This window comes from Furipterus horrens, unplaced genomic scaffold, assembly GCF_987537825.1.
Source record: "Furipterus horrens unplaced genomic scaffold, mFurHor1.1.pri manual_scaffold_7, whole genome shotgun sequence".
Classification (NCBI taxonomy): Eukaryota; Metazoa; Chordata; class Mammalia; order Chiroptera; family Furipteridae; genus Furipterus; species Furipterus horrens.
Genome location: NW_028327177.1, coordinates 139,892,170 through 139,919,502, shown reverse-complemented (window position 1 = coordinate 139,919,502; position 27,333 = coordinate 139,892,170). Strand labels below are relative to the sequence as shown.

Below are 27,333 nucleotides of genomic sequence, written 5' to 3'. Positions count from 1 at the left end.
TGCATAGTTTTTGCCTTTTCCAGACTGTCATAGCTGGAGTATGCGGCCTCTTCAGATCGGTTTTTTTCCTCTTAGCAATATGCATTAATGTTCCTGCATGTCTTTTTGTGGCTTGATAGCTCATTTCTTTTTATTGCTGATAATATTCCACTGTATGGTTGTACTGCAATTTGTTTATCCATTCGCCTATTGAAGAACTTCGAAGTTTTGGCAATTATGAATAAAGCTGCTATAAACATTGTGTGCAGGTTTTTGGTGAAAGAAGAGGCAGACAGATCAATGGAACAGAATAGAGAGCCCAAAAATAGTCACAAAAATACAACTAACTTACCTTTGACAAAGGAGCAAGGGGAGTTCAAGGAAGCCAGGATATTCTTTTCAACAAACGGTGCTGAACAACTGGACATCCACCTACAAAAAAATGAATCTAGACACAGACCTTGCACCCTTCACAAAACTAACTCAACATGGATCACAGAACTAAATGTGAGATGCAAAATTATGAAACTCCTCCTAGAGATAACATAGAAAATCTAGGAGACCTTGGGTTTGGAGATAACTTTTTATATACAATACCAAAAGCCCTGTGATCCATGAAAAAAATTGATAAGTTGGACTTCTAAAATTAAAAACTAATGTTCAATGAGAGACACAGTTAAGAGAATGAAAAAATGAGCCACGAACTGGGAGAAAATCTTTGCAAAACACATACCAAATGAAGGACTGGTATACAAAACATACGAAGAGCTTTTTAAAAAACACTTGGCAGTAAGAAAACAAACAGCCTGACAGATAAAGGGCAAAAGATCTGGACAGATGTCTCACTAAAGCAGATATATAGGTGGTAGACAAGTGTATGAAAAGATGTTTATTATATGTCATCAGGGAATTGCAAATTTAAATAATAAGATACTACTACATAACTATTAGAATGGCTAAAATCCCAAACACTGGCAGAACCTAATGCTGGGTAGGCAGCAACAATAACCCTCATTCGTTGCTAGTGGGAGTACAAAGTGGTACAGCCACTTTGCAAGACAATTTGGCATTTTTGTAAAAAAGTATTTTCTTATCTTATGATCCAGGAATCATGCTCTCTGGTATTTACATTGAAAACAGTCTTAGTTAACATTCATCACTACTCATAGTTTGTTAATTAACCTCCCCCCTGCCCCGCCAACAAATTATTAGTTAAATATTTTTGAGTGCCTACTGTGTGCCAAGCAGTATTCCAGGCATATAGGTAATAATGGAGCTTACAGTCTTAACAGAGACAATAAATAATCAAATTAATAATCAAAATAATTTATGATTGCCCTGGCTGGTGTGGCTCAGTGGATTGAGTGCCGGCCTGCAAACCAAAGGGTCGCTGGTTCGATTCCCTGTGAGGGCACATGCTTGGGTTGCAGGCCAGGTCCCCAGTTGGGGGCATGTTTCTCTCCCTCTCTTTCTCGCTCCCTTCCCCTCTCTCTAAAAATAAATAAAATCTTTTAAAGAATAGTAATTTGTGATTAAGGAAGTGCTTTGAAGATAAGGGAATGGAAAGTATTATGGGCATTAGAAGGAAGGCCCCTCTGAGGGGCTGTTAACTAGAACAGAGACCTGAGTAAGTGAATTAGTTAACCTTGCTACATGATTTGCAGATTTTCAAGCCAAGTGTAGCTATGCAGAGTTTGCTTTTTAAAACTGTTTGTTGTGGAACTTTAAGCACATAAAAGTAAACAAAATACATGAATGACACTCCCATGTACCTGCTATTTATTCGTGGCAAATCTCGTTTCATGTATACACCATTTATTTTCCCTCCTGTGTTATTTTGAAGTAATTCCCAGACACTTTACTCATAAATATTTTAATATGTATTATTGACATACCACAATGCCATTATCATAAATTTTTTAAAAAGGTAATTCCATAGCATCACGATCTCTACCCTCTGTTTGCATTTCTAATTGTCTCATAAGTGTCATAATTTTGTTTTATCTGAGTCAGTGTGTAAATTGCACACATTGAAATTGCTGGTATACCTTTTAGTGTTTTGTGTCAGTCTTTAATTTCTTTTTGATTTTTTTTCCTTACAACTTATTTATGGAAGAAACTAGCCTTTTAAATTGTCACGGTCTACATTTTGATGATTATGTCCCCATGGTGTAGTTTGACATACTTTTCTGCCCCCTGTATTTACAGTTAATTGGGAATTGCATATAAAGACTCAGTCAGGCGTGAGTGTGTGTGTGTGTGTGTGTGTGTGTGTGTGTGTGTGTGTGTGTTTGGTAAGGTAACATAAATGGGTTATTTTCATCAACTGCCCAAAATGTCTGGATCCATTAATTTGTTAGTTGCAAAAGGTGATGTTCTGACTATTATTTTTTCATTATTAGCTGAAAAACTAACTTTTCCTTGTTAACTTACTAAATTCCTGGCAGTATAACTTGCACGGAAGAGTGAGGAGGGGAGTTTGCCCTTCTCCTCCATGGAGCAGTCCCACAGAAACGCGTTGCCTCACCACTGCCCCCAGGGATAACCGGTCAGCCGGCTGGGTCTTCTGTTTGCCTTTAATGTGAACTAAGGAATTCAAACATATTTAATGTGATTCATTATATTGCAGTTTTTTTAAAAATTGTTTTCTTTACTGATGCATAAATTGTCCCATCTTTGGTCATTTGGAGATTCTTTGAATTGGTCCTTAAGTTCTTGTGATACAACCTTTCTTCCTTGGTTTCTGGTTTTCAAAATGTTTCAGGCTTATCTTGGCCATTTCTTGTCCCAATGTGGAATCAGTCCGTTCTCCATGGAGCCTGTTTTTTTAAGTGGTAAATGGTATTTCATTATCAAACCAAAGTCTGGATGCTAGGTATGCTCATTTCTCCTGGATTGGTCATTGTTTCTAGGCCTTACAGTGGGCAGAACCACAAATATAAAAAATAAAATAGATCGTTTTAATACTTGAAGTTCAAAACAGAACTACAAGGCTTTTATATATTTGTATATGTATCACCCTTCTCCCATGCCAGGAGTTTTAGTTTTTCTCTGCTACGTTTAAGTTGTGTTGTTAAGAAGTGATTAAAGCCCTGGCTGGTGTGGCTCAGTTGGTTGGAGTGTCGTCCTGTTACCAAAGGTTGCAAGTTTGTTCCCCGGTGTGGGGGCGTGAGTGATCCCTGGTCTGGGAGCGTACAGGAGGCAACCAGTGACTGTTTCCCTCTCTCCCTTCCTGTCTCTATAAAGCAATGAAAAAGAATGTCTTCAGTTGAGGATTTAAAAAAAGGAAGAAGCAGTGATTAAAACTAGGGAAGTGACACCAAGTGGCAGAGTGAATCCAGAGAAAATAGGCCTGCCTGGGACCACTCCTAGGCCTGGGCTTCCCTGAGGAGGGCTGTCTGCTGCCACTCACCCTGCCCCGGCCATGTGCAAGGGCAGAAAAGCTTATCTTATTGTCACTGGACCACAGAAAGTAAGAGTAGCGGCAGAGTTACCCTGAAGAGATGGAAATGCACTAATGGGATCAGCCAGCTTTGGCAAGAAAGGGGGAGAGGAATGTATTGGACTTGCCCTGCTTCTAAGAAGTGGCATTGTCACTGCCTGTCTGGAGAAGTCTGAGACCCCGACGGAAGGGTGCTGCTGTCTGCTGCTGCTGCTGCTGCTCTGTCAGGCCCGCAGCCGGGCACGCCAGTACTTGCACATTGACTATTGAATGAACACACAAGGGGGGCTCGGTGATCCTACGACTGGCCTTTGTCCCTGCCCGGCTCTCAACTCACTCATGTTCTAGGGGCTTACAGTAAGACCTGCCCAGTGGGGGACATGCGTGCTAGCTCTGAGTGGCAGTCTCCCGCTTACCCAGAGAGGGGATGAGACGGGGTTTGCTTTCTAGAGATGAAAGACGTGATGGAGGTGTAAAAAGGACAAAGGGGCATGAGTAGCAGTTCCTTGGGCCCTGGACACCTTTGGGAATAGGATGAGAGCTCTTGTGTGCTCTTTCCAGAGAAGTGTACATATAGGCAGAGTTTGGATTATAATTTTGGGTGTTTCACTTTCCCTGAGGCCTATCCTTTTGCCCCATGTTAACCTTGGATTAAAGGAAGAATTGCCATCAGGTAAGAGCAATCATGGGTAAGGCATTGGTTCTCTTTAGTATGGTCTTAGGTCAGCTCGTGAGAAGTGCACATCGTGTCCCACCCAGAAATTTGTGCTGGGACCCAGCCATTTGTGTTTTAACGAGCTTCCCAGGTGACTCTGCCATACCTGGAAGGCTGCTCTGGTTAAGCCCTGTAGTTCTGTGCGGTCCTGGCTGTGCCTCATCCCCACTCCTTTCACCTTGGAGGGGACTCCCGCCACCCCCTTGCTGTAGCCGCGCTCTGTTCCTCCTAGGCTACGTCCTGCCCAGCCACGTGACCGAGGAGATGCTTTGGGAGTGCAAGCAGCTCGGGGCTCACTCCCCTTCCACCCTGCTGACCACCCTCATGTTCTTTAACACCAAGTAAGTGTTCCAGAGGCTCCATTCGTAGCCACTGCTGGCATCTGCCCAGTGAAGAGGGTGGACACTATCCAGACAAACCTCTGAGTTCCTTTGACGCATTTTTGAGAGCCTTCGGGCTACTGAAAGCCCTCAGCCCCCTTGGCTGCATTTTGTGTGGTGAGCTGTGAAGCAGACGGCCTTGCCAGACCCCTACCATCAGTCTTGATGTGGCTTCTCCGCTAGACAGTGTGTTGGGGTGTGGGCCTGCCCATGCCCTGGGAGTGTGGGCATCAGCTCCCCTAAAGCTCTGGTGGCAGAGGGTAAGTCACGGTCTCCTCCTGGCACCCCTCCCTTTGCCTGGCTTTCATTTGTGGTGCAGGTACTTCCTATTGAAGACAGTGGACCAGCACATGAAGCTGGCTTTCTCCAAGGTCTTGCGACAGACAAAGAAGAACCCCTCCAATCCTAAGGATAAAAGCACGAGTATTCGGTACCTGAAGGCACTTGGGATACACCAGACTGGCCAGAAAGGTAGGGAAGGAGGCAGAGGCTGCAGAAACAGTGTCCTTGTTCCTGAGGGGCTAGTGATGAGCGTGGGGTCGGGATTTGCCAGATAGGAATTCTCCATTCCTTTCTCCTCGGCCAGAAACTTCTAACTCTTCCAGAAGCAGAGATGCCCCAGAAAAGATAGCTCCCTTTTCCTTTCCGTCACTGTCCGTGCCTCACACCCTCCCCGTCCAGTATTTCGTAGTTGGCAGGGCTGGCAGCCTAGGGTTCCAGACCTAGGCCTGAGTAAAGCAGTCTGGTGCCATGTCTGTGTTTTATAGTTACAGATGACATGTATGCAGAACAGACGGAGAATCCAGAGAACCCACTGAGATGTCCCATCAAGCTCTACGATTTCTACCTCTTTAAATGGTGAGGCGGCTTTATTCTGTGTGGGCGAACATGTGTGCACAGACATTCTCTAGTACCCAACAGAGTAAAAACACCCAATAAAGCAAAGTACAGAAGCAACCTCACCGCTTTTCCGAAAGTATATGCTGTGCCGGGCACTGTGATGTACGAGGGAGATGAAGGCAGAGGGAGGCAGGTACACACAGGCTGCCTCCGTCACATACCGAGCGTCTTCTTGGGCTTGACCTTTGTCACCACCACCATGGATCTAGGTCCTCCTTTTCTTGGCTTTTCTCTTCTGTGCCTGAAGTTGGCTGTCATCTTGACAGCAACGCCCGACTGATCTATGTTGTGGGCCTTACCGTGATACTTAAAACCCTCAATGGTTTTCTTTCCCTCCGCAAAGACAGGAACCCTAATATGGCCAACAGGGCCTTCCAGTCACTCCCCATTGCTAACCTCGTGTCCGTGACGCTCTTCACGCGGCCTCCTCTTCGCTTACGGGCATCCCTTTCTCAAGGCCTCAGCACAGACTTCTTCCTGTGGGGCACCCCCACGCCACCCCGCCCCTACCCGTTGGGCGTCCCTGTCCCATCCGCATCCGTCCCTGTTCTCAAACCGAGCTTCATCAGGGAGGCGTTCCCATGCTCCCTACCGAGCTCCTTGGGCTTTTTCCTCTGTCGCACCTACCACTGCGTTCTGTGTGTGCGTGCGCGCTGCCGTTGGAGCGCTGCCTGCCTCTCCCCGGATCTGCAAGCTCCAGGGTGCAGGGGCGGCCCGCTCTTGCTCGTTGCTCTAAGCTCACCACCGGATGCAGCACTAGTACACGTAGCCCTTTGGCAAATCTTGAGAGGCTGGCACGTGTTAGTTCCTAAAGAGAAGTTCAGCACACCATTGAGGGGCACGGGGGTGAGCCCGGTAAGGACCCCGGTCCCTCAGGCCGAATGGAAGAATTACCAATGGATTGGTTAACGGGGACAGTGAGCAAGGACAGAGACATCTGGGCGGAGAAGTTGGTCCCACGTGGGATGTACGTGCACGCGAGCAGATGAGCGCCGCGAGCCCTGGGCAGCGGTTGGACGGGCGTCAGTGGGCGGGGCAGGAGGCGCGTGCGCGGGAGAGGCAGCCGCCCGTGGGCGCTGGAGGTCGGCCGTGCTGGTCGCTGTGCCGCCGCGCCTTCCGAGCTGGTGCCTCGCAGCTTCGGCAGACATCTGCCTGGGAGGTCGGGGGGACGATTGAGACTGTGGTTTTAACCAGCTTTTCCTGCCATGTTCTTCAGCCCCCAGAGTGTGAAAGGCCGGAACGACACCTTTTACCTGACACCTGAGCCGGTGGTGGCCCCCAACAGTCCGATCTGGTACTCGGTCCAGCCTATCAGCAGAGAGCAGATGGGACAGATGCTGACTCGGATCCTGGTGATACGAGAAATTCAGGAGGCCATTGCAGTGGCCAGCGCAAGCACCATGCACTGAGACCCCTTGGCCGCGGGGCGGGGGAGAGCATCCAGGAAAAAATAGACTTTCACACTAAAGAAGAGGCCTCCGTTTTTTCTTTTCCTTTTTTATTGGTGTAGTTATGAAGCCTTTCGGACTGCTTCTGTTTAAAATGTAAAAGGAAACTTCGCCCCCTGTGCATCTTCATACACCTGCCGCGGCAGGCGCCTCAGCCACGGGGGCGCTGGGTTCCCCGAGAGCCGGGCGGCCTAGAAAGTTGCTGGCTGACTTCCTTTTTTTTGTCTGGGGCCTGGGGAAAGGGCTTGGACTGTTAGGAGAAACGTGCCCCTTCCCTGCCTCCAGAGATGGACTTTAATGATGGACGGACCCGCCAGGGAATCTCCAGCGGCTTCCGCTCGGGCCGCCTTCGCCGACCACGGGGGACGGTCTTTTCTTTCATGCTCAGACATAAACTTAGCATCTTAATGGAAGGAAAATGAGGGGAACTTCAATTATGATTTATTAAAGACAATTTCTATTACACCCTCCTTTATGACAAGTGACATTTTAGATGTTAAAGTAAAAACTTTACCATGGCTTTTTTTTTTTTTTTTTTTTTTTTTTGGCCTAACGTTGAGGCCTTAAACTTGAGGCTCCTGTGCCTGATGGAATTCTTGTAACATACACTTGTGTATCATATAAAGATACCACTCTGTTTCTCTTATGTATTCTTAATCTAGTTGTTTATTAAGAATGACAAGCACGTCTTTTCAATATGCTAGTGAACAACGCCTCTTTATTTGGGAGGAGACTGGCGGAACGGGAAGCAAGGGCCCGCGGGAGGGGTTGCTACGCGGCCCGTACGTGCTGTGCTCATGCGCCGCTTCCAGTCCCGCCCCCGCTGCGTCCTGACGTCGGCGGCGTAAGGCGCGCTGACGAAAGCAGCGGGTGTATATTGGCGCGCCTCTGACGCCAGAGGCCTCTGCGGCGTGGTCCTCCGTGGCTTGTGGCTGTTTCCCCGCAGCGGCCATGGCCGACTACCTGATTAGCGGGGGCACGTCCTATGTGCCAGACGACGGGCTTACGGCACAGCAGCTGTTCAACTGCGGGGACGGTCTCACCTACAAGTGCGGGCCTGGCGGGCTCCCGTGGGCGAGGAGAGGGGCGGTGCGCTGGGCTGGGAGGTTGGGTGGGGCTCCCATTGAGCGCGCTAGGGCTCGGGAACGAGGGACGGGTTCCGGAAATCGCCCAGCCGTCGCTGGGGCTCACTGTGACAGATGAAGTGGGGCGGGGTGGAGGCGGCGTTCTGGTAGTGCTTGGGGTTTCAGGCTGGGAACTCCGTTCTGTGGATACAGGGAGTTGTCAGGGCTCCGGGGGCACTGATGACAGCTGGGTGGCAGGAAAGGGCCCGTCGTCGTCCCCACCTGGTGCTCTCCCCTGCCTGTGACCCAGGGGCTCGGTCAGTGCCCTCTGCCCAAGCGCCTTACGAGGTGGTCCATGGGGATGGAGCGTGGATGTGCTACGCCCGGACCTCACTCCCAGTTTGCTTCCCTGCCCCCGCAGTGACTTTCTCATTCTCCCCGGGTACATCGACTTCACTGCGGACCAGGTGGTGAGTATAGCCGGCAAGGGGGTTCTTCGCATTCAGACCGGGCGGGGTGCTGCTGTGCCTGGGGTGCCTCACCGGGGGGGGGGGGGGGTAGCTTGGGGGCGGGTTCTGTGGAATGGTGGCACCGGCATGCAGGTCACACAGGGCACCTGTTTGGTGGGGGGCCTGGCACCATCGTGTTATATGAGGGGTTTTCTCACATTAGCTGGCCTTGTATCCTTAGGACCTAACCTCTGCTCTGACCAAAAAGATCACTCTGAAAACCCCACTGGTCTCCTCACCCATGGACACAGTCACAGAGGCTGGGATGGCCATAGCAATGGCGGTGAGTTCCGTGGGACATGAGAGCAGAAGCAGGGGCCTGCTTTCTTCCCCAAAGGCATACAGTCGATCCTCTTATTCTTGATTCTACAGCTTACGGGCGGTATTGGCTTCCTCCACCACAACTGTACACCCGAATTCCAGGCCAATGAGGTTCGGAAAGTGAAGGTAGGTCAGAAGGGCAAGGGTCGTGGTCAGGAGTTCCCGGGGGTTGCACTGGGGTGGGGTGGGGTGGGAGTTGGGGGCTTATTTTGCTCCTAATTAAGGATTCATTTTCCACACTGTGGAGTTGAGCTCCTGAGCAGAAGAGCCCGAGACCCTGAGTCTCAAGGCAACAAAAGCGGACCAGGTGAACAGCGCCTACCACCCACCCATGCCTCCTATTCCTGGGTTCGAGGTGCTGGTGTGACTTGGTCCTGTGGCACTGCCAAAGGGGAAGGTGGCACAGGCCCCTGTGTTTAGATCAAGGGCCCGATGAAAGTGGTTCAGAAATGCTCGTTCTTATCATCCCTTCCAGAAATATGAGCAGGGGTTCATTACGGACCCAGTAGTCCTTAGCCCCAAGGATCGAGTACGGGATGTGTTTGAAGCCAAAGCCCGGCATGGCTTCTGTGGTATCCCCATCACCGACACAGGCCGGATGGGGAGTCGCCTGGTGGGCATCATCTCCTCGAGGGACATTGATTTTCTCAAGGAGGAGGAGCATGACCGGTTTTTGGAAGAGGTAGGTGCCCTGGCAAAGCTAAGCTCCAGCAACCAGGCTAAAGACAAGGAGCCTCTGTTGCCTAAGTAGCATCTTTGATGGTCTTTACTGTGTAGGAAAGATGAGTACCTAACCAAGTTTCTGATCCGTTCATAGGGTTCCTGCACCCTCACCCCCACCCACCCACACACACACACAGAGGTTCTTATTCTGCCCAGATGTTTGCCAGCATACACACTGTGTTCTTTGCTCCCCAGGGTGAAGGAGATAGTTAAGGACCAACTGCAGCCTCTTCTAATTCTCTCATGTTGGTCTGGTGTGGCCCTTTATTCTCCTAACCATGTATCGGGCTACTCTGTGTATTGTACCATATTGTCCTTTCTATTCAGTCCTCATGCTTGCCCTGCATTCACTGCTGCAGAGGCTGTGGGGTTCGCGTGAGGAGCGTGGTTTGGGTGCAGGAGTGCGAACAAGGTGGTCTTTGGAACCTCGGCCCTGAGCTAAGGGCAGATCATGGTGGGCAAGCTGATCCCTGACTGGCCCTTCCTCACAGCTCCCCTCCCTCTTAGATCATGACGAAGAGAGAGGACTTGGTGGTAGCCCCTGCAGGCATCACGTTAAAAGAAGCAAATGAAATTCTGCAGCGCAGCAAAAAGGGTGAGTCCTAGAGCTGGCAAGGGTTCTGTAACCAAAGACCAGGATACTGATTCGTGTCCTTCTCTGCCCTCAGGAAAGTTGCCCATTGTAAACGGAGACGATGAACTGGTGGCCATAATTGCCCGAACAGACCTAAAGAAGAACCGGGATTACCCACTGGCCTCCAAAGACGCCAAGAAGCAGCTGCTGTGTGGAGCAGCCATCGGCACTCACGAAGATGACAAGTATCGGCTGGACTTGCTGGCCCAGGCTGGTGTGGACGTAGTGGTTTTGGTGAGCTGCTGCACACGCAGGGTGGGGCAGTGGGGGCTGCTGCTGTACTCATCTCACCGGGACTTCCCTGTTCCAGGACTCTTCCCAGGGAAACTCCATCTTCCAGATTAACATGATCAAGTACATCAAAGATAAATACCCCAGTCTCCAAGTCATTGGAGGCAATGGTGAGGCCTGACTGGGCACTGAGGACGTGGGCGAGAGGAGGGAAGCTAAGCTCCCACCTAGACTTTCATGTGAGCCTTTGCCTGTTTCTTCATTGCAGTGGTCACAGCTGCTCAGGCCAAGAATCTCATTGATGCTGGCGTAGATGCCCTGCGGGTGGGCATGGGCAGTGGCTCCATCTGCATCACCCAGGAAGGTAAGATGCTCTGACAGGGCCTATAGCTCTACATGCCCTGGACCCAAGTGCTCTCATGGGAACTACAATGAGTCCTCCAGTAGGGGCAGCCCCAGGGCCGAACAGGCCCCTTGAAGGGGTGACATGCTGGAAGTAAGACGAGCTCCCGTCGTTCCTCACCTGCCACTCCTCCCCGCCTAGCCTGGCCTCCTTGCTCCTGCTCTGCGCCCTCTCTAAACTCTGGTCTGTTTGTTTTATTTAGCAGCTCCCAAGATCCCTCCAGACATAAAGTCCCACAGCCCCAAATGCCCGTCTACTGTCACGGGCTGCTATAGTAAGTCCAGCCCGGCCCACTGGCCCGGCCCGGCTGCCCACTGCCCGGCTGCTTGGTTGACTGTAGCTGTAGCTCCCGGGGTTTGTGGTGCCGATGGGTGGGCAGGGCAGACTGAATGACAGACCATGGTTTTGGGGGCTGCTCCAGAGCACAGCTCCCTCTTCCTCCTGGGGTGCTTACAGGGCAGGACCTCCTTCCCCAGCTGGGCCCTGCTCTGCCCACATCTCCTGCAGTAGGGCACAGCTCAGGGACCAACTCTGGAGCTCACTCTTCCCTCCACGTGACCACTTTCCTGATCTTGCCTGGGCTGCCCATCACGTAGGGTGGAAGGGGCGGGCCTTTGGGTACTAACGGCACAGCAACCCCTACCCCACCTGCCACCAGCTGGGCGGGGCTTTCCCGGCTGCTGACTGCATGTGGCTGAGGCTGCCCTGGGCCATGCACACATGCACGCGCGCACACAGGGTTGAGTGGTGGCCGTCACAGCTGTTTGTACTGTTCAAGGCAGATGGGGCAGCCACCCCAGACATGACTTGTCCTCAGCCAGGCTGCAGTCCTGTTGCAGGTGTAGCTGATAGCTCCTGGGTGCAGTTGTAACTACAGGCCCATGCCGTCCCCACCAACTCCACCCTCCCATCTGCTTCTTCATCTTTTGCCAGTGCTTGCCTGTGGGCGGCCGCAAGCAACAGCGGTGTACAAGGTGTCAGAGTATGCGCGGCGCTTCGGGGTTCCCGTCATCGCTGACGGAGGGATTCAAAATGTGGGCCACATTGCCAAAGCCTTGGCCCTTGGGGCCTCCACAGGTGAGGCCCGGCACCTAGGGAGCCCGATGGGACTGCTTCCCCGTATCCATTCGGGGTCTGCCCCTACACTTCATCTGTCCACAGTCATGATGGGCTCCCTCCTCGCTGCTACCACTGAGGCCCCTGGTGAGTACTTCTTCTCCGATGGGATCCGGCTAAAGAAATACCGTGGTATGGGCTCTCTGGACGCCATGGACAAGCATCTCAGCAGCCAGAACCGATACTTCAGGTGAGACAGGAAGAGCAATTCATTTATACCAGCCCTTCACTGACAGTCTCAGCTGTGCTTTGACCTTGCCCATGTCTCTTGCCTCTTTACAGTGAAGCTGACAAGATCAAGGTGGCCCAAGGGGTGTCTGGGGCTGTGCAGGACAAAGGGTCCATCCATAAATTTGTGCCCTACCTGATTGCTGGCATCCAACACTCCTGCCAGGACATTGGTGCTAAGAGTTTGACCCAAGTCAGGTAAGCTTGGGGAGCTTGGACATGGGTAGAGAGGCTGATCCAAGGCCAGCTACCCAGATCTGACATCTGCCCCTTTTAAGAGCCATGATGTATTCTGGGGAGCTCAAGTTTGAGAAGAGAACATCCTCAGCTCAGGTGGAAGGTGGCGTCCACAGCCTCCATTCGTAAGTCACCAGCCCTTTCCCACCCGTGTCCCTGGGGTGGGGGGGTCTCCGCCATGTCTCTGTTCTGCTGCCCTCACCTCACAGCGGGTCCTTCTATCTACAGGTATGAGAAGCGGCTTTTCTGAAAAGTGCTACAGTATAACTCCTTGGTTTTTCAATAAAAGTTTGAAAAAAAGTGATGCCTGATCTTTGAGGTCAACAGGCAGGTGGGGCTCCCCGGCTGCCACATCACAGATGCACAGAAACACAACACCCTTGTTTCCAGGGAAAGCCTCGGGGCCCTGAGACAAGGGTGTTCCATGGGCTTGGAAGTGGTCGTCGTTCTAGATTCAAAATGTCCTTCCTGCCCTGGCTGGTGTGGCTCAGTGGGTTGAGCGCTGGCCTCTGGACCAAAGGGTCGCTGGTTTGATTCCCAGGCAGAGCACATGCCTGGGTTGGGGGCCAGGTCCCCAGTTGGGGGCACATGAGCGGTAGCCACACACTGATGTTTTTCTCCCTTCCCCTCTAAAAGTAAATAAGTAGATAGATAACTACATAAATAAAAATCTTTAAAAGATAAAAGGTTCCTCCTGAGGCAGCTCACAAGCCAGCCCTGATCAGCTAGAGCTTCCAGGGGTCAAAGGTTTAATCTCAGAGTCTGTAAGCAGACTGGCTGCTTAGGAGGGGTCAGGTCCATGGGGCTTTGGACAGGGCCGCCTCCTAGCCCAAAGCTTGGGCACTTGGGACCAGCCTGAGACCCCCATACATGTTCTTTAACTAGAATTTCTAAAGAACCTTGTGGAGAAGGAAGAGCGCCTCAAGTCTGCATGTGAACAAGTAGACAAATCTGCAGCTGGGGACGGGTGTATGTAACCACCTCCTGGCCTCTGATGGCCCGTGGAGTCCAGACGAAAAGCGGGCCCATTGGTTTCTTCACATCCCCAGCCAAGAGACCCCTGAGCCAGCAGGCACCGGCCTGTGATGCAGCACAAAATGGGAGAAGCGGATTAAATTATTAATTCGCTGGCAAGCAACACAAGCATGACAGTGCACAGGGGAGATGCTGGGAAAGCGCTGGGCGCCCCTGCGCTCCGCATAAAGCACCAGGGCCCTGCTGGACAGAGGTCAGTTCCCGGCACCTCCCTCTGCAGCTCTGGCCGGAGATGTGAGCACAGTCCCTCCACGTGGGGGGATGAGAGCAGCTCCCACCACTCGGCCTTCATGACACAGGAAGTTGAAAGTGGCACAAGCATTGGGCTGCAAAGAGAAAGCCAGCATCAGCCGAGCCAGGGCGAGGCCTGGGCTCCCCTCCGCGTCCCCGATCCCGGGACTGACCGTGTCCTGCACTTCCATAGCGATGCCCCGCTGCCTCATGGCCTGCAGCACGGGGGGCTGCAGCCGCTCAGTCCGCTCTCCAGTGCCTACCACAACGATCTCTGGGGGGTGGGGGAGGGGGAGGGGCACGGCTAGTCCACAGCCACGTCTGCTGACAGGCTGGGGGGTGGGGTGGCTCTGGGGGCCTCGGAGCACCTCCGCCCTTCCCTCCTCCAATACCTATTCGGGGCTCCAGCATCCAGAAGAGAGAGAAGCTTTCCTCCGTGATGTCCTGGTGGGATCCTACCTGTGTGGGGAGGAGGCGGGTTAAAGACGACAAACCCACACAGCTTCCCCAGAGCCCTGCTCCGCGGCGGGGCCCTGGCGCTCGGCGAGCTCACGTTCCACTGCAGCACGGAGCGCGGGAGGAGCGCGCAGGGCCCGAACACGCGGTTGCCGTTGACCATGAAGCCGCGGCTGCTATAGCTGTCGATGTACAGGGCGTGCGGGGTCTCGCGCTGCAGCACCGAGATGCTCGTCCGCTGGTACAGCTCATCGTCGGCGGGCGTGAGGCGGTGCCCACGCCGTGGAGCCCTGTGGAGGGGCACGGTCAGGGGCTGGGTGGGGGCTGGAGGTGCAGAGCCGCGGTGGTCGGCGGGGTGGGAGACGCGGACAGGGACGCCGGGGCCGGACTCACCACAGCAGCTCCGCGAGCGGACGACGGAGTTCGGGTCGCGCTCGGTACAGGCCTCGAAGCACGAACGCGGCGGCCATGGCGAACCGGTTCGCAGGGTCAGCGGGATCGTGCGGAGCCCAGGTCGGCGAGGACACAGCGTCCCCTGCGGCCCGGAGGGCACAGCGCAGCTCGGCCGGCCCAGCACGGGAGAGCTAGGGAGCCGGCCAGTGCCACCTGTTCCAAGGAGGCCGCGTCCCGCGGCGCGGCTCTGGTGGTGTCTGCACCTGCGCCGCCCCCTCACCACCACCCCCCCGGTCCTCCGCAGATAGTCCTGGGGGAGCCAGCCACCTGGTGGCGGGGCCGGCCTCAAGACGCTGCCTGGGTCCCAGCCACGGCCTGGCTCCCGGCTCTCAGCCATCGCGAAGGGTTCCTGGGCCAGGGGCGGGGCAGCCGCGCACCTGGCCGAGTCCCGCACACCTGGCCAGGGCCTGGCGCCAGTCTCCGAGCCCCTAACTCTGGTTGTGGGGTGTCAGGTGGCGAGGGCGGGGCACGCGGCTCAGGTTTCCCTGCTCTCCTAGGTATCACGCCCCTTCCCAACCGTCAGCCGCGCGACCGTTGGCGTCGCCGCCGCGCGTCCCGCGGGGCGTGGCCTCGCGTGGATTGGCTCCTCGGGAGCGCGAGGGGGCGTGGCCGGGTGTTTTCTCTTTAAAATGGCTCCAGTCTGCGTCCAGAGCAAGCGGAAGGGGGTGCTTTGATAGGGCAGTTGTGGATGTGCAGACGGCAGCTCCAGGACCGAACCGGACCAGACGCTGAATTAGCGGCTGGAGCAGCACTCTGTCTACGCTCACGCTGCTCACGGCCCGAGAACACCCCCGCTCCCGACTGGAGCTGAATCAGAGGGCCTACTGGCGCGAGAGTTGCCGGCGCCCGCGCGGGGTTCGGGCATCTCCGCGCACCCGACCGTGTCGTGGCTTCAGGAGAACGTTACCGCGTCTGCTCTCCGTGGGGCTGGGCGGGTGGGAGGCAGAGTCGATACAGACGAGGACGGTCTCAATGGATTCTTGGGGCTTTTGTCGCCGCCGTGCGAGCCCATTTGGGCCCCTAGAGCTCCGGGCGCTGGTAGAGTCACCGGACAAAGGGCTCCGGGTGCGGGGGTGTCCCAGAGGCGGGCGCGCGGGTTTACTTCCTCCCCGGCCCCACGGGAGCGCTTCCTTCTTGAAGGATCCCGAAGCCCGCCCCGACACTGTCACCTCACCAGTGGCTCTGGCTGCATGAGATCAACAGGACTAATTCTATCCCGCGGATGTAATTCAGAACGGGACGCGGTCCCAGGGGAGGCCCCCACCGCCCCTCCTATTGTTTTGGGGCCCAGGTGAGCAGCTCATTCCCACAAGACTCGGTTTCACCGTCTACTCCTAGGTCCGCCTCCTGAGACTGGAAATGAAGGGGTTCTCTTCTGGCCCCAAGGCAAGGGACCCCACCCCCACCCCCACGGCTGGACAGCGGGCAACGGAATCCCAAAAGCAGCTGTTGTCTCCAGAGCATTCCAGCTGCGCTTGGATTTCGTTCCCTGCTCTCCTGCCTGAGCAGCGTCCTGGTCCAGACGGGGTGGGCGAGCCTCTGAACCCAGATGTATTTCATTAGATCGTCTGGTCTCCGTCCCTCAGGTGCACCCTCAGGCTAGAAGTGACGGGGGCGTAGACGTCGGACAGTCTGGGCGATGGCCATCTCTGGAGCCCGAGGTAGCATTTGTGAGGGAGAGAGGGCAGACTCAAGGCCTCCGGATAGGGCTGCAGTGGCGGTGAGTCCCACGGGGCCGCCCTAGGCCACAGCTCGCTAAAGATAGCCCTTCACTTCCTGGGGAAAAACCACCCCAACTGTCTTCAAGTACCGAGTGTAGCTGAAATCCCCAGCTGGTCCTCCAGCCAACCCTGATAACGGCTGTCCTGGAGGCGCACGCCTGCAACAGGTGAAGTTCCTTGGGACGATAGGATGATTCCCGTTGAGTAGGCACTCAAGAAGCTATCGGGAATGTCGCGGCCGCTCAGCGCTCTTCGGGTGCCTCCCAGGAGGTCCTTGGAGCCCTGGCCGAGAGAGGAGCCTTGCCAAACTTCTGCCCCTAGGGTTCCCTCTTGAGATCTGGGCACTCGCGCTGTTCCAGGGCAGAGATCACGGTTTTCCCAGCGCTCTGTGCTGCTTCCGTTTCAATTTCATTAAAGAGGAAAAGGGGATTTAAGTAAGTTACATTGAAGTGGAAACATTCGGGTGCCAGCATGGGATAAGAAAGAGCTTTCTGTCTGGCAGAGGATCAGGGTGCTTCAGCTGAGCCTAAACCAGGAAGCGGGAAGATGGATCCCTGTTAAAGTGCACACCAGGTTTAAAGAGAATGCTTCCGCTGTGCTCAGTGGATTGAGCGCCCGCCTGCTAAACGAAGAGTCGCGGGGTCCATGCCTCCTGCGTTGCTGGCCAATGTTTACCCTCCCTCTCTTTCTCCTCCCTTTCCATCTCTCTAAAAATAAATAAAATATTTAAAAATAAAAATATATATTATTTTAAATAAATAAATATGAAAATGGTAATTCTGGAAGCCATCATGACGGTTCTAACTCCAAGAATCAAGAGGAGAAAACCGTTCATTCTACCAGTGGGCGTTTATCGGGAATAAAAGACCCATATATATCTCAAAGGAGAAAATGCTTCCAAATAGCCTGAGGTCGTGAGGGTGGCATTAACGTAAGTTGCCCTGTTCCAGTGACAATTCATTTGGAAATTTCAACGTTTCGTTCATGCGCAAAATGAGGGAAATAAAACGTTATCACAAATACAGAGATGTAAGACTTCGACGAGGAAAGAGACCCCGCCAGGTCGCCAGGATCCTTCTCCTGGTTGCTAACGCGGGTGACGGCGAAAGAACCCTAAGCCCAGGAGAACCCCGAGTTTTCGGACCCGGGCCAAGCAGGGCATGTGGACCACGGTAGGGCCGTCGGTCGGAAGCGGTCGCCACGGTTCCTCTCTGGTGCACCTGCCCAGTTGGGGATCCGATCCCCGCCCGGTCAGTCGCTCTTTCCGGAAGTTCGGCCTCCCAACATTTTTTTGCTTCCGGTTCCGGTCGCTATGGCGACGGGGCGCCTTGGGGTGGAGGAGACGCTGGGGGCCCTCAACGCGGCCGTGGGAGTTGGCGGCCCCGTGTGGTTCAAGGAGACGCGCGCCCGCCACCTGCGTGCCCGAGACTTCCTGGCACCGCGGCGCGCGCTACAGGCGCGCTTCGGGGACGGACAGGTGGGAGCTGGCCGGGAAGGGGACGTGCGGCCAGGGGGAGCGGGGAGCACCGCGGCCCGTTCACCGGCCTGCTTCCCTGCAGGTGCCGGAGCGAGTGCTCCATGCTGTGGTCGGTCTGCAGGGCCCCGGCGTGGCCCCGGTGTTGCGATGCGAGCCAACCCCCGCGGGCCTGGCGCTCCAACTGCAGCGGTCTGCTGTCTTCGAGCGCGTGCTCGGCGCCGTGGCTGCCTATGCCGCGCCCGCCGCGCCCGCCGCGCCCGCCGCGCCCGCCGCCCGAGGTCCGCGCGTCCTCCTGCACTGCCCGTCGCTGCGTGCCGCTCCCTGCGCGCTCCGCCTGTGCCAGCTTCGGGCTGTGCTCGTGGCCGATCACCTGGCTCGAGCTTTGCACGTTCGCGGGTGAGCCGGCGCGTGAGACTAGAGAGAAGGCTCGGCACTTGGGGACTGGCCGCTGCGGGTGGGAGGCAGGGGTGAGCCGTACAAGGCGCTCAGGCTAAAGCGGTTGCCCTCACTCTTTGCAGGGTAAGTGTGAGCCTAGTGCCCGCTGTGCGGGATCCGCACATGTCGACCTTCCTGCAGCAGCTGCGAGTGGACTGGCCCTCCGCCTCGGAGCCAGCCTCGACAGAAGCCCTGCGGAGCCGCGCACGGGCCGAGTTCGCCTCTGCGGGTGGCAGGGGGGCCCGGCCCCCCGGCGTCCTGGGCAGTGTGTGCTTGAAGGAGCTGGTGGAAGGATGGGGACGCACAGCTGGCTATGACCCCAACCTGGACAACTGTCTGGGTAGGACCTGGAGCCTAGCAGGGCCCGAAAGCAGACGGGGACCCCCGTAGTCCCGGCTAGCCCCAGTGCCTGTGTTCCCAATGCAGTGACTGAGGAGCTGCTCTCCGAGCTGGCTGAGCTGCAGGCAGCTGTGCAGCACTGGCCTGCCGATGGCTCCCTAGGCCTGGTTAGTGACTGGCTTCCCACCCCGTGGGCCTCTGGCAAACTGAGGTGTCCTGTGTCGCGCCAGTGACTGTCCCTCCCCCTTATAGGCTGCAGCCCCAGACGCAGGTGCAGACAGCTGCCTGGTGGTACACGTGGTGAGCTATGAGGAGGAGTTCCAGCAACAGAAGTTGGACCTTCTTTGGTGGAAGTTGGACGCCCACGCTCCTCTCAGACAGGTGGCTCAGTGACGGTGGCGCTCCCCCTACCAACTGCAGGGACCTTGAAAACCCATCCAAGGGCCTGCAAGCGGACTGGTTCAGAAGGGGACGCCTGGCCTTGAGGGAGACATTAGGCTTGATGAATGGGAACAAGTGGCAGGTGGAGTCCTGGGAGGTGGGGCCTGGAGGCACAGCCGGGGAACTTTGAGGAGTGGGTGTCCTGAGAGGCTGGCTTGAGAGGAGGCCCTAAGCCTGGAGGTAACAGGCTGGGGGAGTCCAGCCACCAGACTTCAGTTCCTGGAGGGTTTTACTGCTGGAGGTTGTCACCAGCTGGCTGAGCCCCTGCTCTTCCCGACAGAAGCACCTGGTGTGCGGCCCCGTGAAGGTGGCCGGTGCGCCCGGCACCCTGACTGCCCCCGAGTACTACGAGTAAGTGAGGCCGGTAGGAAGGCCGCTAAGCCAGGGCAGTGGCGGTGGGGACTCTGCCCACTGGCCCTCCTCTCTCTTTTCCAAAATGCAGGCTCCGGCACGCCCAGGTGTGCAAGGCCTCGGCATTGAAGCACAGCAGGGACCTGGCACAAGGTGGGCCCGGGGGACTGGCTGTGCTCTGGGGCCGCGGCAGCGGCAGGCCATGTGCACCCCTGCCCCTGGTTCCCTGCCTGCGGAGACTGACTGACCTTTGCTCCCTCAGACCCAGCCTGGACAGACACCTTCAGGGTTCTCTCTGTGGCAGCCATCAAGTTTGAGATGCTCAGCAAGGCCCCGCAGAGTCAGGTGAGCCTGGGCGCGCCACAGGACTGGGACTGGGGAGACAGGCTGTATGGTGGCTGTCGTCCCTCTGCAGCTGTGCCCTTCTTCAGCTCCTCGTGGCCCTGGCTGACAGCATGTCCACCAAGGGCACCAAGAGTGGCACCTTTGTCATGTACAACTGTGCCCGTCTTGCCACACTCTTTGAGGGTTACAAGCGCAACATGGAACAAGGTCTGTACCCCACTTTCCCACCTGTGAGCAGTCTGGACTTCTCACTGCTGTGTGAAGAGGTGAGTGCCCCTCCCAGCAGCTGACGCCCGCAGGACGCTCGGACTTGCCCTCTCAGCAGCCTTCTCCCCGCAGGGTGAGTGGTTGCTGCTCTTCAACAGCGTCCTCCCGTTCCCAGACGTACTGAGCCAGACGGCAGCCCTGGACCACACGGCCCCGGGGCTGCCCGTCACTGCGCACACAGAGACGGTGAGGCAGGGAAGGCCAGGGCGGACACCGCACACTCTTTATTCTGGTCTGGGGCACAAGAGCAAAGAGACAGGCCAGTGACTCAGTCTCTGTCTCTAGGTGTGCAAGTTCCTGGTGCAGCTGAGCATGGACTTCAGCTCATACTATAATCGCGTACACATCCTAACGGTAAGCACACAGCAACAGGGCAGCGTGTGGGGCTGTGGGGGTGCAGGGGAAAGGAAGCAGAGGACGAGACCTGCAGGCCCCTTCTCTCCTCCAGGAGCCTCGACCACACCTGTTTGGTCAAATGTTTGCGCGTCTGCAGCTCCTGCGGGCCGTGCGTGAAGTGCTCCACACGGGCCTAGCCCTGCTGGGTCTCCCTCCGCTGAGCTACATCTAAGGCCACAGAGGTTCCGATATCTGGGAATGTTCACAAAGTCATCAACTGTTTAAAAAAAAAAACAGGTTTTGTTGAGAGGTCTGGAGCCAAAATAAATTGTTACAAAGCTTTGTTCTGTTGTGGAGACTGGGGCGTCCTCCTGGTCTGCCCAGGCAGCGCCTTACTCACCTCCAGCGCCTGCTCTGAAGTCAGGAGCCCGCGGCCGCCGCCTCCTCCCCTCGAGGCACGCTGGGCACGGGCACAGACAGTCACTCCTGTTCCCCCGTCTGCGAGCAGGCCCCATGCCCAACGTGCCGGCCACCGCGGGACACCTCAGTCATACCAGTTGTAAACCTCGAGTCCCTGGCCCCCAAGAGCACAGCGGTGACCAAACTCAGGGCTCACAGGCCAGCAGTCCATGTCGGCCACGTCTGGTACATGGTACACTGTACTGTTTATGAAGGTGGGCTCACCATGCCCCAGACGCCAGAAGGTCAGCCGTTGATCGATGGAGGCTGAGACCATGAGGCTCGGGCTCAGGATGTGGAGGCCTGTCACATGGGCAGCATGTGCACAAGGGACAGAGTATTCCTCTAGTATCCGCAGCTGGGGAGCCACCTCGGCACCCCCCACAGCCTCTTCCAGCTCTGGCCCCTCCACGACAAGCACAAAGACATGCAGGGAGCCATCCTCACTGCCACTTGCCACGAGATGGCCCTCACGCGTGGGCAACGTGTGCAGGCTGTTGACGCCGCAGCTGTGAGCCTGGAGGGTCAGGCAAGGGTTACCCAGCCCTGGAGGAAGAAGACTTGTCAGGGCCCAGCGGGAGGTGGGGAGGGACAGCCGCGGTGGCACCCTAGCTACTCACGGTGGGGAAGCCCAGGGTCTGCTGGCGGCTCCAGGGCAGTGGAGCCGGGATCCAGCACGGTGGTGAGATCCCAGAAGGCCAGGCTGCCGTCGGTGGCTGCACTGCACAGGAACAGTCTCCTGGGAGCCAGGGAAAGACAGCTGGCTCAGTCAGGGGGATGGAAAGCAACGGGGCCCCCCATGGACCATCACGCAGCCCCTCTCACCGCCGCTGGCTGGGCTCCTTGTGTGTGAAGGAGTGGACCTTGAGGACGCACCGCTGGTGGTGGAAGGTTTCGGCCAGGAGCTGCAGCTGCCGCCCGGAGTCCTGCAGAAGGAAGAGCCTGCAGGCACAGGGGGTGGCCCAGCTCAGAACCCACCCTGGGCCACCCTGCAGTCTGTCTCCCCGTCCCCCATGCTCCTACCTCACTGCCCCATCACTGCAGGCTGCAGCCACGAGGGGGCCATGGCCAGGCGTGTCGAGCTCACAGATGGCCAGGCACATGTACCTGCAGAGAGAACACGGCCGTCCAGCACAGCCCTGCGTCACGCCACGCCACGCGCCCACCGGGCAGTGCACGTCACCTGGTCTCTGGATCCACCTTGACCATCCGGTGCCGATGGCGCTGCCGGTCCCAGTACTCATCTAGCCGGTGAGATGAAAGGTGCATCACGTGGCAGACGAGGCCACTTGGGGTGCTGGGGTCCAGGGTGACCGTGACGCTGAAGCAGTGCATCTCAGCCCGGCCTCCCGCAGACACCACACGAGCCGTCAGGCCTGGCCGAGGGTCCCCAGGGCCACCTGGGGGGCCAGCGCCCCACGCAGCCACTGCGCGCACCGAGGAGATATGGTTACAAACAGCTGTGAGCGCGTGGGCGGAGCCCGTGGCCGTGGGGAGCGCCAGGACACAGATGGTTGTGTCCTCGCTGCACGTGATCACAATGTCGATCAGGCTGGGCCCCTCGCTGCCCGGCTCCAGGTGGTCAGGCTGCATGAAGCTGGGCACCTCAAATTCAGGCCCCAGGGTGATGGTGCCTACACGCTTTACACATGTGATCTCCCGGCCATGCAGGCTCTCCCGGAGAATCACGTGGGGCCGGGTGCAGCCACCCAGAGCCCGGTACAACAGGACATCCCCGTCCTTCAGGTAGGCAAAGGCCAGAGCTGCCTCGGTATCAGAGAAGGCCCAGGAGCGATGCCCTCCACCACAGTTGACGATGTGCAGCTTCTCGTGTGACCGGGGGCTCCACACCACAAACTCGTTGGCATGGAAACCCAGGATGACCATGTTCCCGTCAGCCACCATGCGGAGCCCAGCCACCCAGTTCATGCCTCGACAAGACTTCTGCCTTAGGACCGGCTTCAGCTGGTTGCCTTGCACAAAGAGCTGGTAGTAGGCACCATCACGCCCTGTGGTGTACACGTAGCCACCATGACAGGTGACCGAGGTCACACCTTGCTTCCCATGCAGAGAAGGAAGGACAGAGACAGGGCCCCACTTAGCCAAGGCCGTCTCCCCGTCCCCCTCGTCACTATCTGCTCCCAGTGCCCCAGCCCCTGCCCCAGCCTTGCTTCCAGCCCCAAGATCCTTGAGCAGAGCCGGTCTGGAGGGGAACAGCAGCACAGAGCCCCGCCGGTCCCCACACACCAGGAAGTCACCCGGGGGTAGGAAGGCACTGCACGTGTGCCATCTCTGCTTGCTCGGAGGCAGCAGGTACCGGCATCGTTCCTTGACAAAGATGGCCTTGCCAGAGGGTGCGGCTGTGATCTCCATACAAGCCACCACGCCCCCGGGGCCGGATGCCAACAATAGGAGCTCCTCGAAGCCACGCAGGGCCCAGCTCACGCTGTGTACCTTCCCTTGGAACAGGGTCAGATCCACGGCTACAGTTGGAGTGTTGATGGGAACGACCTTGACACGACCGTCCCCACTGGCCATGGCACAGAGCCCGAAGCCCTCAGGACCAGGGGCTGCCTCCAGAAGGCAGTAGGACTGGAAGCGCTTGTCCTCCAGCAGTTGATCCCAGCACTTGACCTCAAGGTCATAGAGGTACAGGGCCCCTGTATCGGTCACTGCCAGTACTCGCCACGAGCCAGCCAATGTCACAGCCTTGAGGGCACCTGGCCTGCTATGGGACTTGAAGCAGAGAGCTGAGACCCCTGAGCCTGGGTGCCCACGTCCTTTCAGGTGCCATAGCCGGATGCCTGAGTCGTCGCCTCCAGTGACCACCCAGGCCTGCCTCTCATGGGCAGCTACGGCTCGGATCCCACGGCCCTGGTGGCCACGGAACGCCTGGAGGATCTCACCTTCGTGGCTCCATACCAAGCAGACACAGTCCTCTCCTGCACTAATCAGGTAATTCTCTAGCAGCTTGACCTGCCACACACGGGCGCTGTGCCCAAAGCAGTGCCCAATATTCTGCACCCGACCCCCAGGCACCCGCAGGTCGCCCACTTTCCAGATGCGAACACTTCGGTCCTCTGAAGCCGTGGCCAACAGGCCCTTGCTTTCCAGGTACGACATGCTGAAGATTACACCCACGTGCCCACTGACCCGTCGGTCGGGGGCCACGGGCTTACCGTCCATTAAAGCAGCTGCTGGGTACCAGACCAGGAGCTGGTTGGAAACGGCACCTGCCACTATGGTCAGCTCCTTCCAGGTGTCTCCGATTAAACAGGCTGAGGAGAGGGTGCACCTGTCTGTGCAGGGTACGTCCTGCAGGACGCACCCGATCACAGGGTCGTACAGCACCACCGAGTTGTGGCCCAGGGCCAAGGCCATGTTCCCCTCGAGCCAACGTGCATCCCAGATCCAATCAGACATGCTCCACAGGCCAGAGCGCCAGAGCTCCCGGAAGCGGCCCTGTCCCCAGCCAATTTTCACAATTCGGAGTCCCTTGCTCCCAAACACGGCTACCATGGCCTCCAAATCAAGGTCTCCGTTGGGTTCAGGTCGCACCCGGAACCCATGGATAAGATAGTGGCCAAGCAGGTTCTGCAGTCGCTTCATCATCCGCAGATGCCCAGCAAAATCCAAGCTGTACACCAGGACGTCCGGCCCCTCACCTGGACAGAGGCAAAGAACCACATCAGACCCCCTCGCAGAACTCGGATAAGCCATGAGGAAGAGGTCTGAGCAGGGGGATTCTCCACATGTAGCCTATGTGTTAGGACAGACAGTCCCGCAGGCTTGAACCGTGGAAAAGCCTTGGTCTCAGCCCCAGCTGGACTTTCAGTGCTGACATTCTGATCCAACCACGAATTCCTCGAACTGACAGCTCCCTCTCCTCACCCCACCTAACTTAGGCTTCATATAGAAACCCTCTCAGCTTTAGCCTCCAAATCCTTAGCCTCATCTACCTGTACATGAGGTCTTCCCAATTCGTAACCCCAGGGGACAGGGGAGAAGTTTTCCCGAAAGACAATCTTTTCACCTTAGGCTACAGCAGAACCACTCCTGATTTCCTGGGGCTTCTTCCCTCTATTTCGGATGTGAGCACATTAATATCAATGGGGGGAACTAGGAGCGGCAGCCACACTTTGACCGCAGGGGCTCCTCCTGTGGCCCTCAGCTGCCTCCTGGCTGCCCTGTAGGCACCTCCCACTCTTCTAGCTCATTCTCAAGTCCTCTCAATGCCACTAGTCACAACTAGTACCACCCTCTGCTCATTCCGCAGCCCCAAACCAGGAAGCCCACAGCTCACTCCTGACCCCCACTGACTTTTCTGGGCCAGTGACTTTGGCCCAGAACATGTAACAGTCCCTCTTGCCATTCCTAGTCTGCAATCTCAATCTTCTGACATTCAATAAACATTTAGGGGGCATCAATTATAAAACAGACAATGAACTGTATGCTGGAGTAGTGAATAAAACAAGCGCAGACCCTGCTCTATGGATTAAGCAGACACTAAACAATAGCACATAAGTAAACTATGTTGTAATTTTGGAAAGTTCCAAGAAAGAACTATATAGGTTGCTCCAAGAACATAAAATGGGAAAGTCTACTCCAGCGGTTCTCAGTTGGGAGGGGGGATAATTTTCCCTCTAGGAGACATTTTTGATGGTCACAACTGTGAGCTGCGTTGCTGGGACCCAGGAGTGGAGGCCAGGGATGCTGCTCAACATCCTACAGTGCACAGGCAGCCCCTCGCACAAAGAATGATCTGATCCAAAATGTCAGTGGTGATGAGACTGAGAAACTGATCTAATCTAACAAGACTGGGTGAGCGTCAGAGGAGGCCACCTTGAGGACATGACATTTAGGCAGAGGAATGAAAGATGAGCAGTGGTTAGACAAAGGAACAGCAGGTGGGAGTAGGGGTGGGGACCTTTCCTGGAGAGTAAATAAGTTTGATGACCCTGAGGTCAGCAAGAGCTTTGGGTGGTGTGGCTGAATTAAAAAAACGAAGGCCTGAAGGATGGGCTAGAGAGAACGCTACTGAGGGGACCACAGGGACACACAGCCGCGTGGCCTCAAATGACGGCAATAAAGGTACAGATGCCCCAGGTATGAAGTCCAAACCGACCAGGCTGGAGTCACAAGCAGCAAGTTCACTTGAAGAGCTTTCTAGGCTGTTTCCCAAGTCATGTCCCTGCTTCAAACACTTCAGCGGGGCCTCCCCACAGCTCTTAGGAGAGAAAATCAGATCTAGACCTAAGATGGACCGGCCTCTGCTCAGTTCTCCAGGCTCTTCTCCCAGACCCCAGCCCTGCTCCAGCAGCACACGATCCCTTTTCCGTCAAAGCGACAAACTCGCTCGGCCAGAAGGCCCTGGCACGCTGGCTCTCTGTCCGAAACTCACCCCGACTCTTCCCCCAGTTCGCTCTGTGGCCCGTTAGGTTTCTGCCTAGCTAACCCTTCCTCCAGGAGACTCAGTGACGCTCACGGCAGGAACCCTGGGCTCCCAGGGCCCCCGCACCAGGTCAGAACTGGGGCGTCCCTGCCCCCCTCCCACCCCACTCGGACTCTCCTGGGGCTGGCAGCAGCTCACTCAAAGACCTCCCAGCCGGCACCCTGCCTTGGGACCCCTTTAAAGCGCTGCAGCAGCAGTCACGAGTGGCTTCCAGGCAGACCTCACTGCTCCCCAGGGCTCTGTAGTCTTAAGTCCCAGCCTTTCGCTGGTCAGTGCTTTCCAACCCGGCTCCCCTCGGAGGGGCACGGATATCGGATTTCCTGGACCCCAACCGCGCAGGAGGGGCCTCAGGCTCCGCCTCCCCGAGAACTGGTCTACTCACACCGGCCTCGTCCCTGGTCTCCCAAAACCCCATCCTCGTCAAGAGGTCTCTTCATCCCCCCTTTCCAGTAAAGAGCCTCACCTGCCTTCGAGGCCACATCCCCGCCTTCCGGACCCCGCCCCCTCCAAGGGTACCCCCTCCACCGCCTGGGGCTGCGTCATCCCCCAAACTCCCCTCCCCATCTCCTCCGGAGAGGACAAAGCCCCCGTCCAACTCATCAAAGGGGCCACACACCTCCCATTCCCCGGCCCCGAAACCACCGCGTTTCCCGGTGCTTCCCCGCGGTCCCGCCCGCCCTCTCCACGTTAGATGCACTTCATGAAGCGCCTCGGTAGCCACATCGGTTTTTGGTTTGTTTTTTCTGTCTCCTGGGCGCCTCCGGCAGAGCGACATTCCCGCCACCGCCAGGGCTCCCGCGCACCCCCAGCCAGCCTCCCCCCGCCGCTGGTCCCCTCCTCCGGGGGTCCCTTTGTTCTATGGCTCCGCCCAGGCGGGAGCTCGGCTTCTCCGCTAGCGCGCGCCTCAAACCAAACCTCACCCGCCAACAGCCGTTCCCCCACGCACTCCAGACCCGTGACCGGGAGGAGTATGAGCTCTGAGGTTGCTCGCGGCCAAACGTAGTCCTCCGAGGCGTCCATCTCGACCCTCAAGCAGCAGCGGCGGCCACGGCCAAGAAGAGCCGCGCTCTCGCGAGAGGAGCCTTCCCCGCGCACGGCGCTGGCGATGTGCAGCGGCCTTAGCAACAGGTAGTGGAGCCCAGGCTCGCCCGCTGCCGACGTCCAATGACGACCCTGCGCCCCATGCAATCCTGCTCACGATTGGC

The 27,333-nt window shown here is 56.6% G+C and overlaps 5 protein-coding genes across 9 annotated transcripts in view; 3 read left to right on the top strand and 2 right to left on the bottom strand.

The window, feature by feature from the left end:
• QRICH1 (glutamine rich 1) overlaps window positions 1–7,560 on the top strand; it is a 39,271-nt gene extending 31,711 nt beyond the window's left edge. For all 3 annotated transcript variants that reach the window (XM_090284704.1, XM_090284705.1, XM_090284707.1), the window contains 4 exons: window positions 4,369–4,477; window positions 4,836–4,987; window positions 5,284–5,374; window positions 6,633–7,560. In XM_090284704.1, the coding sequence (XP_090140830.1) occupies window positions 4,369–4,477; window positions 4,836–4,987; window positions 5,284–5,374; window positions 6,633–6,825 (545 nt within the window). In that variant the 3' untranslated portion in view covers window positions 6,826–7,560. The remainder of the gene's footprint in view (window positions 1–4,368; window positions 4,478–4,835; window positions 4,988–5,283; window positions 5,375–6,632) is intronic.
• A 187-nt stretch (window positions 7,561–7,747) lies between these two features.
• IMPDH2 (inosine monophosphate dehydrogenase 2) lies at window positions 7,748–12,638 on the top strand. Of its 2 annotated transcripts, XM_090284708.1 has the most exons (15): window positions 7,748–7,913; window positions 8,350–8,398; window positions 8,619–8,720; window positions 8,810–8,884; window positions 9,234–9,440; window positions 9,989–10,076; window positions 10,150–10,349; window positions 10,426–10,516; window positions 10,615–10,710; window positions 10,952–11,023; window positions 11,683–11,826; window positions 11,911–12,055; window positions 12,148–12,291; window positions 12,372–12,455; window positions 12,559–12,638. In XM_090284708.1, exons 1-15 carry the CDS (start codon window positions 7,816–7,818, stop codon window positions 12,578–12,580), a joined length of 1,617 nt encoding a protein of 538 aa, XP_090140834.1. In that variant the 5' UTR covers window positions 7,748–7,815; the 3' UTR covers window positions 12,581–12,638. The 2 variants fall into 2 exon arrangements, with proteins under 2 accessions (XP_090140834.1, XP_090140835.1); XM_090284709.1 differs by lacking the exon at window positions 10,952–11,023 and having other exon boundaries at window positions 7,749–7,913.
• A 795-nt stretch (window positions 12,639–13,433) lies between these two features.
• NDUFAF3 (NADH:ubiquinone oxidoreductase complex assembly factor 3) lies at window positions 13,434–14,701 on the bottom strand. The gene is made up of 5 exons (XM_090284710.1): window positions 14,446–14,701; window positions 14,150–14,342; window positions 13,989–14,055; window positions 13,770–13,870; window positions 13,434–13,691 (listed from the first exon to the last, which is right to left on the bottom strand). The coding sequence occupies exons 1-5, from the start codon at window positions 14,520–14,522 to the stop codon at window positions 13,560–13,562; spliced, it is 570 nt and encodes a 189-aa protein (XP_090140836.1). The 5' UTR covers window positions 14,523–14,701; the 3' UTR covers window positions 13,434–13,559.
• Window positions 14,702–17,510: 2,809 nt separating this feature from the next.
• On the top strand, window positions 17,511–20,560 carry DALRD3 (DALR anticodon binding domain containing 3). 2 transcript variants are annotated; one of them, XM_090284703.1, is made up of 12 exons: window positions 17,511–17,703; window positions 17,786–18,099; window positions 18,222–18,478; window positions 18,565–18,644; window positions 18,730–18,858; window positions 19,199–19,269; window positions 19,361–19,422; window positions 19,532–19,614; window positions 19,701–19,880; window positions 19,954–20,067; window positions 20,167–20,235; window positions 20,330–20,560. In XM_090284703.1, the coding sequence occupies exons 1-12, from the start codon at window positions 17,539–17,541 to the stop codon at window positions 20,447–20,449; spliced, it is 1,644 nt and encodes a 547-aa protein (XP_090140829.1). In that variant the 5' UTR covers window positions 17,511–17,538; the 3' UTR covers window positions 20,450–20,560. The 2 variants fall into 2 exon arrangements, with proteins under 2 accessions (XP_090140829.1, XP_090140828.1); XM_090284702.1 differs by having other exon boundaries at window positions 17,519–17,703; window positions 20,167–20,560.
• On the bottom strand, window positions 20,078–27,258 carry WDR6 (WD repeat domain 6). Its single transcript, XM_090284701.1, has 7 exons — window positions 27,049–27,258; window positions 21,860–24,341; window positions 21,700–21,783; window positions 21,502–21,618; window positions 21,297–21,415; window positions 20,618–21,222; window positions 20,078–20,494 (listed from the first exon to the last, which is right to left on the bottom strand). The coding sequence occupies exons 1-6, from the start codon at window positions 27,146–27,148 to the stop codon at window positions 20,762–20,764; spliced, it is 3,363 nt and encodes a 1,120-aa protein (XP_090140827.1). The 5' UTR covers window positions 27,149–27,258; the 3' UTR covers window positions 20,078–20,494; window positions 20,618–20,761.
• Between the last annotated feature and the right edge of the window lie 75 nt (window positions 27,259–27,333).

Bases quoted from the DNA above. Each gene is read 5' to 3' on its own strand.
- WDR6 (XM_090284701.1), bottom strand. From the start codon at position 27,148: ATGGACGCCTCGGAGGACTACGTTTGGCCGCGAGCAACCTCAGAGCTC. The intron at 24,342-27,048 runs GTGAGGTTTGGT...GCCTCTGTCCAG, and splicing joins GGGGGAACGGCTGTTGGCGG to GTGAGGGGCCGGACGTCCTG. The intron at 21,619-21,699 runs GTAGGAGCATGG...CTGTGCCTGCAG, and splicing joins TGCAGTGATGGGGCAGTGAG to GCTCTTCCTTCTGCAGGACT.
- DALRD3 (XM_090284702.1), top strand. From the start codon at position 17,539: ATGGCGACGGGGCGCCTTGGGGTGGAGGAGACGCTGGGGGCCCTCAAC. The intron at 19,615-19,700 runs GTGAGCCTGGGC...GCCCTTCTTCAG, and splicing joins GCAAGGCCCCGCAGAGTCAG to CTCCTCGTGGCCCTGGCTGA. The intron at 20,068-20,166 runs GTGAGGCAGGGA...CTCTGTCTCTAG, and splicing joins TCACTGCGCACACAGAGACG to GTGTGCAAGTTCCTGGTGCA.
- IMPDH2 (XM_090284708.1), top strand. From the start codon at position 7,816: ATGGCCGACTACCTGATTAGCGGGGGCACGTCCTATGTGCCAGACGAC. The intron at 7,914-8,349 runs GTGCGGGCCTGG...CTGCCCCCGCAG, and splicing joins GGGGACGGTCTCACCTACAA to TGACTTTCTCATTCTCCCCG. The intron at 9,441-9,988 runs GTAGGTGCCCTG...CCTCCCTCTTAG, and splicing joins ATGACCGGTTTTTGGAAGAG to ATCATGACGAAGAGAGAGGA.
- NDUFAF3 (XM_090284710.1), bottom strand. From the start codon at position 14,522: ATGGCCGCCGCGTTCGTGCTTCGAGGCCTGTACCGAGCGCGACCCGAA. The intron at 14,343-14,445 runs GTGAGTCCGGCC...GCCCCTCCACAG, and splicing joins CCGCTCGCGGAGCTGCTGTG to GGCTCCACGGCGTGGGCACC. The intron at 13,692-13,769 runs GTCAGTCCCGGG...TTCTCTTTGCAG, and splicing joins CTATGGAAGTGCAGGACACG to CCCAATGCTTGTGCCACTTT.